The sequence below is a fragment of the Protomyctophum parallelum genome (assembly GCF_964188405.1).
Source record: "Protomyctophum parallelum genome assembly, chromosome: 1".
NCBI lineage: Eukaryota > Metazoa > Chordata > Actinopteri > Myctophiformes > Myctophidae > Protomyctophum > Protomyctophum parallelum.
Genome location: NC_139697.1, coordinates 11,587,199 through 11,602,468, shown reverse-complemented (window position 1 = coordinate 11,602,468; position 15,270 = coordinate 11,587,199). Strand labels below are relative to the sequence as shown.

General features: G+C 45.7%; 1 protein-coding gene across 1 annotated transcript in view; it reads right to left on the bottom strand.

Moving 5' to 3' along the window:
• Positions 1-1,853: 1,853 nt before the first annotated feature.
• The window catches only part of tshz1 (teashirt zinc finger homeobox 1), a 38,290-nt gene continuing 24,873 nt past the window's right edge, over positions 1,854-15,270 (bottom strand). The window contains exon 3 of the mRNA XM_083771187.1: positions 1,854-6,453. Coding sequence (XP_083627313.1) covers positions 3,071-6,453 — 3,383 coding nt within the window. The 3' untranslated portion in view covers positions 1,854-3,070. The remainder of the gene's footprint in view (positions 6,454-15,270) is intronic.

Genomic DNA, 15,270 nt, shown 5'->3' with positions numbered 1-15,270 from the left:
CAGATCTCTCTGTAACAGATCTCCCACACGCTCTACCAAAAAAAAATGCTTTTTCAGGTCCTTTGATAAAACAAATAAAGGAGCAGACAAAACAAGCCGATAGGTGATCTTTGTGGGCTTCTCTCTCCTGATCGGAAAATTGATTTTCTGTTTATTAAAATACCAGCTGGTACTGAATAACACTATAATTGATCAGAATAGAGAGCTTTAACTTTCAATCAAGAATAAACTTTTTTTTTTTAAACCAAATAATTTCACTTCAATAACAACTATTAGAGGGATCTCTGTCACCACTGTAGTAATATTCGATTCAGTTATTGATATCCCTGCCCCTGCCCAACATGTCTACATTTCTTCAATTCCATTTACACAAGTGATCGGAAATCTTGGCGGTGGGATCTTCAATGCATCTCGGGGTGCAGAGTGTGACTGACTTTTATGCGTTATTTTATGTATGGTAATGGCAGGTGTAAACGAGGCCTTGAGTATGATGAAAAATGTCCATCAACAACCTGACTGACCTCCATAAACAAAACCATTAAACAGTAAACAACAGGACAAAGTCAAATGTAATAGTTCACTATAGTCTAAGTGCACAGTTAAAATATTCAGTGTCAATTTATCTCAAGAGTATAAAAGACGGCCCAGATGGAGCGTTTTTTTACACTGATGATTTTTACTGTGTAGGGGTGGAGCTGATGATTTGTGATTAAAATATGGTTTTAATCATAATCCAGATGGGGTATATTTTTAGAAAGTGGGTCTTCTTAATAAGACCTGGAGAGATGGGGAGAGCCCCATTAAACACTAGTCTATTTGAAATGATTACCATTTTCACAAAAAAATGAATTGAACTTTTCAATTCGGACCCGAGGCCTCACATAGACACATACACACGGTAGGCCTTTTCTGCTGTAGGCAATACAAGCTTGTTTCTGCTGTAGGCATGCAGTACACACTTAATGTGTAATCTTCACACAGCCTTCTTTATGATTTATGGTGCTTACTGTACTTGCTCACCCACACAACCAATACAACAGGTTATCACCTTCCTTTCTCCCCACTCTGTACATAGTTTTATATTTTCTTGTAATGATATTGATTCTGTTGTTGTTATTGATGATATTGAATTTTGTTGTTATTCTTCATGTCATGTCTATGAATTGATTGCATATACATAGGCAGGGCCTGGGCCTCAATGGAAATAAGACCACAATGACTTTGTTTTAGTGCTATCCCTTTTGGTATATATAGAGTCAAGTGTTTGACTGTACTGTTTGCTGTTTTTACATTTATGTCTAATAAACAATTCAATCAATGAATCAATGGGCATCACTCATGCCTAATTCCTGTTCCGTTAATAGCCATTCGACAAGCTCGTAAACGACACATTGTGAGGTTGTAGTTCAGCATTAGTTTGTGACAGCGTGGTACGATGATGATGTATAAATCTGTGTCCCGGGTCCTCCTCAGTGGTATAAGGACTCTACCTCACAGCCGAGTCAGTCTCTATTTTTGTGTTGAATTGAAAATGTACCCTAATGTACCTCTGGATGTCCTGCGAATCACAATTGTCGTGATTTATTTAATAACAAAACAGGAATACATCTCTTCTTAGTTAGCCCCGTCATAGTAGCCCACCAGCATGAATATCTCAGAATCTTGCAATGTTTTAAATGTGGCAAGGTTAAAACCTTGCAACATTTATAACATTGCTAGATTCTATATTGAGCCAGTGTCCCTTTGTCACTGAAACAAACACCATGTTAATCCAGAACATGAGTTTATTTTACAATTGAAGGTAAAAGAATGTTTTCATGAATAGTAGCATTTTCGAATGGTTAATGATAAAACATTGATGTGTATCATTTTGAGCATTGCTTTTTTTCTTTTTCAATTGTATCTACAGTACCATGCATCAGAGAAGATGCCTGTAAAATTCTATTATTTATAAACCACATTGAGGGACCTACTTTTCATTGGAAAAAACTGACATTGTGGTATTCTCCTTCGCTCGCTATACACTTTTCCCGTATTTGTCTATAAAATAATATAAAAATGCACACGGTACAAAGAATGTTGAACTGTAAATAGCAAGATATGAGGTACATGTATACATACTTGCTGATTATTCATACAATTATACGTTTTAAACTTCATTAATTTTACAACTGAAGCTGCACACGATAATAAAATATGTACCAAAGCAAATACTGTACATGTTGAAACAACCGTAAAGTAATAGTACACTAGTGAAGAAACAAATGCTGAAATATCCGAACATATTTTTGTTATAATTTCTGTAAGTCAACAGCTCATATGAAACAATAGTATAGTTGCTAAAAGATCATTATATTCCCCCAATATTGCAATGTCAAAGTAATCAGGGGAACTGCAAGCTCAAGGAGATTGTGTGGAGTTATTTTGACCCATTTACACTTCCATAAAGTGCTGAAATCATCTTCATTTTTTCGGAAAACAATCTCCTAACATGATTTCCTTCGCTATACACCTTCATATATAAAATGTAGCCTCCCATATTTTGGTTAATAGGGATAACAATTTGGTGAACGTGGATCAAATTGAACTTTTAACACAATCATCTCATTTGCTTTACACAAAACATGCACAAACTTGTCTCTTATAAATAATAGCCAAATCCTGTGTTGAAATATAAAAAATAAAAAAACAACTAAATCAGAGATCAAAATCAGAGCATGGTCCAGTTTTAAATCAAACAGCTGACCTGGTTCAAAGGCTCAGATAAGATGCAGTGCAGTAAGAAAGCGACAATCAGTCATGACTATAGTGCCATGGCTGCCTCAACAATTTCCTTATTGTACGACCGTATCAAAACTAAACTCATACTAGTTTGCTTTGCATCTCTGCGGTGAAGGCCCTCAACAATATGGATCATTTATCGTTTCATTCAGTGGTATCACAGCTACCATATTTCCCTTCAAATGTCTGTAATGATAATACAGTTGTGGCACTATTTTGTAATGACGGACTGTAGCTTAGAGATATATAGTGCAACAGTAATCTGTCATGCGGTCAGCTTTGTTCCCCTTTATAATTTATCATACTTGTCCAACTCTTTCACAAAGACGAGATGGTCTTCTGGCGACTTCCCGTGCGTTTTGCAAAGGTGCAACTTAACTGCATGCTTGCTCAAAAAAGTCCGATTGCACAGCTTGCACTGATATATTGAGCCAGTGTCTTCTTCTGTAAGTCCGAGTGAAGCGAACGCCTTGTCCGCTATTCTGCTAACTGCCTGCTGCTCGCCTACAAAGTCTATGGTAATCTTGGAGAGGTCCTTGAGGGTAAAACCAAGGTGGGATTCCAGATGGTTAATATAGGAAGTGGGAGTCCTAAATTGGGACGCACAGTCGTTGCACAAAAACAGGGGCTGGCCAGAGTCGATATTTTTTAGGAACTTTGTGCCCCCTGTCCGCCGCAGCTGGTATTTGACATTGGCCAGCCAATGTGATATAGTAGTCATAGAAAGACCGGTGAATTTGCAGATGTGAACACGTTCTTGTGGTCCAAGGTCAGTTATCACAAACTTCCCATCGGGCGTCTCGCGAAGAGTAGAGACAAACTGAGCCTGGAGGACGAGCAGGTGCTGAGGGTTCCAGTTGGACTGTCGGCCTTTCCGTCTTTGAATGGGGGACAGCTCCTCCGCCCCGTCCTCCAGGGCGCTGCCGTCCAGGTCTGATTTCTCAGACACAGAGGACGGGGTCGTGGACTTGGGCGTCAACCGCCCGGTCAGATTCTTCACCATGTCTGAAATGTCCATCAACGCGTTCTCCCGTAAGGGCGGCGGTGTCGTGGATTGTGAATAGCTATTCAGAATGGACCGGCTGCTGCTGTTCTGTGTTGCAGCGGTGCCATTGGGCGTTCCCCCGTTTGTGTTTTTGGATTTGGTCAAGTCCATAGGCTGATCGTCGTCATCGTCATGATACAGATTCAGGGCCTCCACTTGCTTGGCCTGCGCAGGGGAGTTTAGTGGAGTGGAGCTGTTTACGGGCTTCTCCATTATGCTGCTGTTGAGCTTGTACAGCATTGCGAACGGGTCTATGAAGGGGCTGGCCGCCTTTGAGGCTTTGCCCAAGTGGTTGTTCATGATAGACTGTAATGCGCTGAGGGGGTTCACGAGAGGATGTTCGGGTGAGTGATCTGTGATGATACCTAAGCTATTACAGCCATTGCTGACTGGCATTTTTGGTGTTTCACTCTTGACTTGTATATCTGTGTTACTGTCTGCCGTCTCTCCGTCTCTGCCTCTTGACTCTTGACTAGATAGGTTTTCTGGTTTGGGTGAAGCCGTTTTGTCTTTAGGTGTTGGTGACGGGGACTTGGTAGACCTGGACTTACACTTATTCTCTAAGGGCCTTTCCTCTCTTTCCTTCTTCACCGAGCTGTTCCCCGTCACCTTCTCCACCAGCTCCTCCATGGCCAGCACGTTGCTCTTGTGATTCAGCGGTGGGGAGGGGCTATTTGGTGAATGGATCAGTGCACTTGAATCGGACGACAGTGCTTTCAAGTTGTTGGTGCTGAATAAAGGCTGAACTTGGGGACAAGGCATATGTGACTTAATTCCGTGGAGCTGGTAGGCAGCATGGATGCTGGGGTATCCACCCCAGGTCGGTGTCCCTGTCTGGGCCTTGCTGATTGCACTGGATACGGTGTTCTCTAAGGACTTTAGGATATCCAGACCACCTTTAGGCGATTCCTCCAAATCTTCTTCTCTGAGATACTGGTATGATCCGGCTTTTACAGGTTTCTCACTTTTGTCCGATGGATCTTCTTTCTCTTCTTTTATTTTCCTTTCCGGTTCCCTCACTTTTATTATACCCTCCTCAGTTTCTCCCATCTTCTCTTCCCTTCTCTCCTCGGGGGTTGAAGGCTGCAAGGGGGACTCTGGCTGTGACTTAACGCTGGGGGTCCCACTGGGAGCTGGGAGTCGTGTAGTGGTTGGGGGCAGGGGAATGGACTGGATCTTCTCCTCAATGATGGGGTCAAACACCAACTGCTTACCCTTCTTAGAGGCCGAGTTGGTGACTTTGAGAAAGTGCCCGGTGACCATCATGTGAGCCGTCAACTGTTGCAAAGTGTCATGTGAGCTTCCACACTCCATGCATTTCAGAATTTGTGCCTTGCGCGCCTCAAACTGCCATGTGTAACTGGCACCGTTTTGGTAGCCATATCGATTATTGGCTGTGACGTATGGATTGACCAGTTTATGGTCTCTGTGGGTCTCCCCCAGATGAATGCCAGATGTGACAGAGTCTGGTGAGTTTGGGTTTACCAAGTCCTGAAATGCTCTTTTTTTGGTTGGTGGCACCAGCTTTGCGGCGAGGGCTGGCATGGGTTCTTTGAGAGGCACTTTCTGATAATGTTTGGTTTTGATCATGTGGACACTCAGGTCTTGCAAGGACTCAAACGAGTGGCCACAGTACATGCATTTAAGAACCTTCTGGGCGTCTTCTTTGCCTTCCATCTCCATCAGTGAACGCTTGCGAGGTTTGGACCACCTCTTGCCGCGGTCATCCTCCGTGTCCTTATTGTCGTCCCGGTAGTGGCCGCTCTCGTTCATGTGCACGGTCAGACCTACCAGTGTGTCGTAGGCGCCACTGCAGTCCTTGCATCTGAACTTGCTGGCACCCGTAAACACTGGCCCATAGAGCTTATTGTTCTGTCTGTAGAGTTGCACTGTGCTGAAGAGGCTCGGCTCCGGGAGGAGGTGATATGGAGTGTGTTGGAAGGTCTTGGCCAAAGCTGCCTGGTGCCAGTCATAGGCCACACCTCCTGCGTTGCCAGAGCTAACACTGCCGCCATTGTTGTTGCTGCTGTGGTGGTTGTTGGACGGAGTACTTGTTGTGGTACTGCTGGTGGTGGTGCTAGCAGGGGCTGACGCAGTACTGCTACTACAGTGGTTCTTCACTTGGTTGTGACCCTGGCTGTGACTGTTGTTCAAGAAGCCATTGCTGCCTTTGTGGTGGCTCCCGTTGCTGCTGCCTCGAGGGCTGCTCCCTTGTTTGCTCTTAAGCATGTCCAGGGCGATGCTCGACCAGGAAGCGTCAGAGATCAGGTTTGCATAGACGGCTTTCATTTGCGCCAGGCTGTCCTGCAGCGAGAGGTTATTGATGGAATCCGTGCTGCCCCCGCCGACCTGCACGTCGTCCACCTTGTCTGGAACATCTTTGAAGGAGGACGTGGTCTTGAGCTCCGCCAGCTGGTCACTGGTGTCGCTGAGCGGAGAGGCGTAGCCGGCGTCTGGGTTGGTGCCGTTGCTGAGCGGAGAGTTCTGGCAGCTGAACTGATCTCTGGCGTCTTCCTCGTCGTTGAACAGGTACTCTGCGTCTTGGCCATCAAGAGAGAGGCCATCATCCAGTAGTCCGTCATCGTTGGTCTTATCGGCCTTAAATTCTTCATCTTCAGGCCCATAAGCTGAAAAACAAAGAGAGAACAGAGGGAGGTTAAAATTAAGTATGTTATTCGTAATATTTGCAGACATGTCTACAATAAAGGCACCAATAGACTGGTTATGTTTTCTTTTTCGTACAAGTTCTGCCTCTACAGTGGTCTGCTTAATTGTTTCTTTGTGTATGTGAGGGTGGCGGAGCTGCAATAATTCCAAAGAGATTGTTGTCAATAGTCCTGGTGGAAGACATGGGTTTGCAATAATACAGTGGCAAACATCCATATCTTGACAATGATAGATAGTCCCCTTCAGTGCACAGCCTAATGAAGGTATTGAACACTACAGCTCAGCAAGGCTAGAGAGCACGGATGAGCTGCAGGAATATTTATCCTTGTTAAAAAAGAAAGGAAAGAAAACAAGCAAAATTTGAATTTATGCAGAGAGAGAAGAAAAAAAACCTCCTCGGGAGATAATGCATATTAATCATGTTACTACACAATATAATTGAGGAAACTCCTGATCTGGATCTGGGAAAAAGAGAAAATAATAACAATCAGGAGGACCAAGAAGAATGCATCATTAACATAAAAATAAATGGTCTCGAGGGTGCTTTGATGCTTTCTTCACAACATACACTCAGCAGTAATAATGAATAAATTGTACAAAATATGCAAATACCGGTGGATTACATGGCCTGCTGATATGCATTTCAATACAATATTTCCATCAGATATAGCTGCAGCACTCCCATTACAGGCGAATTAAAATGCCCACGCAATCTCACGGTCGCAGCACTGTACACCAAAAGTATTTCAATAGAACCGCTGGTCCACCATAGATCTGCTCCTGTATCATTGAGGTGTCCTTTCTTATCAACATGCCACATAATAACTACGGGATTCACAAGTAAGAGATAGTGGAGGAGAAGTGCCAACTGCCAACCAGCCTTGCCAAGCCACGGTTGGCTGGAATGTTGCTGGCACTGGCTGTGGAAGTCCTCACAGCGTGATGATAGGAAGTGGCCAGTGGACATGACAAGCGGCATCGCCCACTGCCCATGATGCTCCCCTTGTACGCTGCAGCTAAAGCATGTTTCCACTGGCCATGCTCTCCTTGTACGCATGTTTCCACTGCCCATGCTCCCCTTGTACGCATGTTTCCACTGCCCATGCTCCCCTTGTACGCATGTTTCTACTGCCCATGCTCCCCTTGTACGCATGTTTCCACTGCCCATGCTCCCCTTGTACGCATGTTTCTACTGCCCATGCTCCCCTTGTACACATGTTTCTACTGCCCATGCTCCCCTTGTACACATGTTTCTACTGCCCATGCTCCTCTTGTACACATGTTTCTACTGCCCATGCTCCCCTTGTACGCATGTTTCTACTGCCCATGCTCCCCTTGTACGCATGTTTCTACTGCCCATGCTCCCCTTGTACGCATGTTTCTACTGCCCATGCTCCCCTTGTACACATGTTTCTACTGCCCATGCTCCCCTTGTACACATGTTTCTACTGCCCATGCTCCCCTTGTACACATGTTTCTACTGCCCATGCTCCCCTTGTACGCATGTTTCTACTGCCCATGCTCCCCTTGTACACATGTTTCTACTGCCCATGCTCCCCTTGTACACATGTTTCTACTGCCCATGCTCCCCTTGTACACATGTTTCTACTGCCCATGCTCCCCTTGTACGCATGTTTCTACTGCCCATGCTCCCCTTGTACGCATGTTTCTACTGCCCATGCTCCTCTTGTACACATGTTTCTACTGCCCATGCTCCCCATGTACGCATGTTTCTACTGCCCATGCTCCCCTTGTACGCATGTTTCTACTGCCCATGCTCCCCATGTACGCTCCAGCTAAAACATGTTTCCTTTTAAAAGTCCACAGAAGGATCTACACATTAACCACTCAAGTCCCGTGTTGTACAGTGCCGCATGGTAAAACCATAGCCTATAAGCTCGAAGTGCATCACGATGAATTGTGGGGCTTGTAGATCTGATTATATTGATATGTATATGTACACAAATTCACCCTATACTTTAACCTCTTAAACGCTCTAATCTTAGTGAAATTGACCCGAGCTGCAACCGTAGTTGTTCTGCTCTCATTCCCTTCTACAAAAAAATATCATCGCCACGTTACACACACACACACACACACACACACACACACACACACACACACACACACACACACACACACACACACACACACACACACACACACACACACACACACACACACACACACACACACACACACAATCTTCTATCTTACAGTATGATGAGACAGGGAGTGAGAGAGGGGGGGGTAACAAAACAAAACAGAAGGATAGATGCTAAGGCAGCTCTATATCTCGCCATCCATCCCTGATATGATGCTTGTCCGACGTGCCAGGATGGGTCTCCACTCTCCAGTGAGGAGGCAGATGCACTGTCAGCTTCAAACAGCATGGAGCTCTCCATCCCATAATAAGAACGGACATAATACCTGATGTCTGTGAGGTGCCTGTTACTGCTGCCTTGGAGGAGCTGGAGTAGCATCGGTTAACGTGCTCTCTCTCTCTCTCTGTGTGTGCATGTGCGTACGCGTGCATGCATTAGTGTATATGAAGGTAAAGTACATTACTCTTCTTTAGTATTCAAGCTTTGTGCCAGTTTAGCTTTTAATTACACACTCTTAAAGGTATACCGAGTGAAAGTAAAAGAAGGTAAAATATTCTTAAATTACAAATCAAATCACAATGCCCCAGGCTGCTGCCAAGCAGCTGTACACCCGGCCTCCACCCTGCCTCGTCCACCCTACAGTACAGTATAGTACAGTGCGTACCGTAGCTCGCCGCACCGAGATAAACGCGAAAAGCCTATTTAATTAAAGTCAATGGGGTGAGATGTGATGCGAGTACAAGACTGGGGAGGGAGACCTGACAGGCGCGCACACGGCCACAAACTAAACGCTAGCCTTTTCCCTGCCATGCCTCCTCCTGTATGTTGTTGTTGCCTTGACAGGCGTCAATGTCAGGAGTCAGGAGGACTAGTGTGTGTGTGTGTGTGTGTGAGAGAGAGAGAGAGAGAGAGAGAGAGAGAGTCTGCCTGAGGTGCCGGTGTCCACGCAAACATGCCGGGAGAGGATGGCAGGACAGAGAGGAAACAACAGCAACGGCAACAACAACAAACACAAGTCAGCCATACTCTCCCCTCCCTCCCTGCCCCCTCCTCTACCCTCCTCCTTCGCCATCTGTGTCAGAAAAGCTGCGGGTGCCACCGGCGGCTAATAAGGCAATCAGAGATGGAAAAGATGCTGACACGACTGCTTTCCGGCGTCACTCAGAACAAAAGAGGAGAGGAGAGCGAGGGATGGATGGATGGGGAGGGGATTAAGAGGGGGGGGGGGGGGGGGGCTGGGGGTTGGATTGTCTGTTGTGGTTGTCAGTCAATGTAAACGTAAGCCCACTTTGTGCTGTCAGGGAGGACGGTGGGGGGAAGGGGAGGTTTGGGGCTAGAGCTAAAGTTTCCAAAAGAGAGGAGAAAAGATGTGTTCGCTGGCCAGCTAACAAGAGGTGAGCCTGGCCTCTGTGTGTGTGTGTGTGTGCGCACGCGCGCGCGTGTGTGCGCACGCATGTCTGACCGAAAGGACATTACAAGGCAATGAGTTGAACACCATCTGAAAGTGATGCCATTACCATTCTCCCTGCGTATATTCCGTTTGACACACGAATTACACCGCAACATCCGGAGTGTCCCGTGTAACTCCGTCAAAGTGACCCACAGGGTCTCAGGAGTTAAATGGCGACACTCCAGATTTGACTGTGTAAGGCATGGTTGAACGTGGGTGCGTGGGTGTGTGTTAGGTCATGTGGTTGAATGTGTGTGTGTGTGTGTGTGTGTGTGTGTGTCAGTGTCACAGTCACAGTGTGTCAGGCGCAGAAGGGGAGGCATGATGGCTGGCGGGAGGAGAGCAAAGCCATCTGCGACTGGAGAGGAACCTGTCACGTTTGTTGTGCCCAGGGCCCATGACTTCCTGCTGCAGACAGGTGACACCACAGGAGGACACGACTGAGCCCCCTCTGTCAACCCACACACACACACGCGCGCGCGCACACATACACACATATGCACACATGCACGCACAAGATGGCAGGCATTGCAAGTCGACAGACGTACAGTAAACACAAATACCACCAGGCTTGCGTATGTTTCAGAATGGAAAGACGAATGAAGCTGCTCGACAGAGAAAACACAATGCTTATTTCCTTCCAGCTAACACAGCGAAGACACAAGCTAAGGCGATTGACAAAGAGACACATACTACTATTGCAGGTAACCAATGCATTGAAACGACTATTAGGAATACCTAATTAGTGTTATACTGCTAAAATTACTAGTGTTAGTAGTAGTTACATCTTATAAAAAGGGAGTAATTTTCCTTTCAGCAACATTGCCATCATAGCATCCTGTACGGCTAGGATGGTGTCAGTCTCCAATAATCCACTCTAGGAAATAACAACAGACAGCAAAGTGAGAATAGCTTTTCCCTCACACTATGCGCACACACACATAGCCTACACCAGGGGTTCCCAAACATTTAGCCATACCCACCCCACCGGCATTACATTGTGAAATGGCCCCCCAAAAAGAGGCTTTACAACACATTGCTGCATTGTGAGCTTGTAGATATGCAATACTATTCTCACTTGTTTAAGATTCAGAATGTTTTTGTAAAATAATCTTATGAACTGAATTCGCATTGAAATGTCATTTAAAAAGTTTCTTCTCCCCTAGGTGGGCCAATTGGCACTTTGAAAACCACTGGCCTACACATTCCAACATCCACAACACTCACAGAGACCCACTTGCCCCCTCTCAAACCCCCCACCAAATGTATTCATGTCGTCTCCGAGCGAGGGGCAATCCCGGCACTCATTTGCAGTGCTAATGTCCAATTCCGCCAGCTCTCACTCTGGCTGATTTAGCCAGTGTGGACGAGCTTTGTATAGGGAGCCGGCATGCAGGCGCGGGCCAGGGGCCCCTCTCGCCGTGCCGTTTATCGGCCCTTCAGATCGCGGGCTACAGCAGTGTTGGCAGTCTTATTTCTCTCCTGTGTCTCGCTTTGTCACCGGCCCCTGTATTCCCTGCCACTCACCTCTGATGGCTTTAGACAGGCCTGATCAGTGTGTGTGTGTCACTGACCTGTGTGAAGCATGTGCACTGATGTTTGTGGTGTGTGTATGTGTGCACACATGAGCGTGTGTGTGTGTGTGTGTGTGTGTGTGTTTCGGCAGAAAAGAAGGCAGCACAAGAGAAAGAAGGCTGTAAATAAAATGACATTATTATTTCCTCTGTCCTATCGTGTAGAAAAGCCAATTATGGTAATGTTTGGAATGTCAGGCAATCTCTTTCCTTCTCCCCTAGCGTCCTTCTGAGTCCAGTGTGATTCTCTTTTTCCTCGGTCTGAGGTTTCAGGGGAAGTGATAGCATCGGTATGGGTCATTCACAGGTGAAACATTCACGCAAACTGAAAGTACAACCTGTCAGACCTCCTCACAGAACTCTGTAAAACTATCAATACTAGTAGAGACTATATTACCACAGCTATCACTTTATATAAAAACTCACAAATAATACATAAATCTGTTTTACGTTAACATTTCTGTAATGACTTCAAACTATGCAAGGATCTCCATTACAAAGCTAGACAGACAGTCTTCATGTTGACGGTCACGGTTATCAGTATTACTTTCTTCAAAACAGACCTATCCTTTCAATCAGGAGGAAGCGAGCCAACAAAAAAAGATCGAATGGCATGTACAGTACGTTCCCCAATCGGAGAACCCATCGTCAAAAAAGTAAGTAAAAAACAGTCAACAGTCTCGAGAGACTATACTGACCCTGACAGACATTACTCAAACACCGTGCCAGAACAAACACAATCCGTGGAGGGGGGTGGGGCACGGAGAGTGCAGGTGCTTGTTTTACAGAGACCCCATCCTGCTACGCTGCACACAGTGACAGATAGGTGTCGCCACGGATACCTCAGAGGGGACTTGAAATGCAGAAGGAATGGAGTGCAACCCCCCCCCCCTTGCCTTCTCAGTCAGTCTTTAAAGAGCTTACTCTTGCTGTGCCCCCCCCCCCCCCCCCACCCCTGCCCACATGGAATAGTCCACCAATACCATATGGTACAATAGCTCCAGGGCTTCCAATCACTGGTGCTCCATACAAATCCACCTCCTCTGCTTCCATAAGACTTCCGGTGGTCGGAAAAACAAAAACATTGTATACCAGCCGACCCCGAGCGCTGGCATCTGCTCACTTCTAGTTCTCGGCGTTGTACATAAATTTGCACCCTAAATAGGTGAATTACATTTGAACCTCTTGGCCCCCATGTTGCTGCTAGGTTCAGATGTTGCGGAGCCCGGCCCGGCCGCTGTATTGGATTCAATTAGGAAAATCCAAAAAGGAAGTGGAGTACATAGACCGTCACTGGTCATTGCTCTGTGCCTTGATCAAACACAGGAGAGTGTCAGATCCATCCGTTAGTCGAGACAGAGCACAGTATCCCCACTCCAACGGCCTGGGCGCCCTGAGGTCTTTCACACAGTTTCTCAGTCGTTTGCAATTACACGAACACATTATGCTAATGACCTACTTAAATGGGTCATGCAAGACGGTAGATGACGTTACCTTGGACTAACCCTGTGGATTTGGCCACAGTGAATGTGTGTGTGTGTATGAGTATGTGTCAGAGAGAGAGAGAGAAAGAGAGAGAGAGACTGACAGACAGACACTGAACGACCTCTCAACTGGCCAGTGACACAAAAGAAAATCCAAAATAAATGCTCAACATTCACACAGATTTTTGTGTTGACAACAAAAGCATTCCAGGTCGGCCTCCTCCATTGCTCTTATGTGTGTTTCTCTTGTTCTCATCTTCTCACCTTTCCTTCCCCTCCCCGCTTCTTCTTTTTTTTGTCATGTTTATCCAGGTCTACCCGTGAGCCAGATTCGAGACGCCATGGTGAGAACTGGGGTCTATAAATCAACCCCCCCACCCCCCCCAAGACTGTCAGCGCAGGCTTGTTCCTGAGATGAAACAACGGCCATTAGATCATAAGCACCGGGTTTGGACCCCCTCCCCCTTTCTGGACGCTTCTGCCAAACCGCACGGCCCGACAGCGCAACATTACGCTGGTGTTACGGCCGACATCTCACCCCATCTGGTTTTGCTTTAGGCCGCGAGCACAGATAAAGCATTGCTAATGCTAATTAGAGATGCTGCAACTGGGATCGCGCGGAGCCAGTGACAAACGGCTGTATACGTAAGCGCACGCGCTTAGGTTACATTGCAGTGCGCGCTTCTTGCGCACGCACATGCACACACACACACACACACACACACACACACACACACTACTTTGCAGGCTTTCATCTAGTGCCATGTGCAGTCTGAGACGGGAGGGTCATGACATCACACAACAACAATTCTTTTAAAACAGTGGTTCTCAAACTTTTTCAGGCCAAGGAGGACCCACTAAAATGAATAATGCAATTGACCAAGGACCGTCGGACCCCCATCTGAAGGTCTCCATATGATCTTATGGTTTCATGACATTCATTTTAATTTATTTTGTTTTTCTTTTAGGTTTTATGACCTCAATTACACCCACATAAACCTGAACTTTGAACATTCAGTGGATTTTCTGTGGTCTGGAGTTTTCTCTGGGGTTTGGTAGCCTTTTGAGCTGCAATGAAAACAGGCAAAACAGTGAAAACAGTGACATCTGCTGGCAAATCCCATTGACATATATGGGATTTGCAGGCTGTGACATCACAAACAGCAGGAAAATCAGAGCACTTGTTTGAGCCAGAAAACCCCAGACCACAGAAAATCTACTGAATGTTAAAAGTTCTTTGGTGCAATTGAGCTCAGAATACCTAAAGAAATTTAAGAAAATGTACTAAAACATTTTTTAATGTAAAAAATAATACTAATAACGCTAAACGCAACATGTCTCGAAAAGGTGAGAACGAAAAAGCCTGGCAGTGGCTAAACGCAGCGAGAAATAAATCTGCCAGTGATTGAGTTAATAAACAACAACAAAACATACTGTATGTTAACATAACATTGTTAACATATGTTTTTAGATTAACATGTCTTAACATAGTGGTTTTCACCTGCACACTGCCCATGGCGTTTGGTTCTCCTACCAAACAACAGCTGCTCCTATCGCCTAGCAACTACCAGTTGACGGATGACCCCAAAGATGGATAATTACCATAAATCACTCTGGTCGAGCATGAGAACAGGAACAGAAAATCACTGCAGGGAAATAAATAAATAAGTACGGTAAATACATATCACAGGCTAAAGCGTGGCTGAAACTAGTGGGCACTGAGGTTGCACTGCTAGAGAGGGTAGAAGGTTTTGGAAATAACTTTGCATTTCCCGAAAGGCTGTAAATAAGTCATTGTAAATGTCATCTCAACATGGTCAACAATGGTTTCCCACTCGCGAGGTCGGATTAGAGTTGTATTGAGCTGTAAACACGGTCCTTTATCTCAATCTGAGCCCTAAAAATGCTTTGGATTGCGTGCGTGCGCGACTGCGCGTGTGTGAAGATGATTATGAATATGATAACGTCACAACATGGTTGCCACCGGAGGCTAGCCACGGATGCTAAACGGATGCTAAAAACCGGAAATAAAATACTATTATTTCTGGATTCAATGGCATTAACCAAACACGAGATTTCTCTTTTTGGCAATAGAGGGTTTTCCCGATTTCCCCGAGAAATCAAGGATTCGGCATAGACCGAGTTAAGTGACCAAGTTAATTTT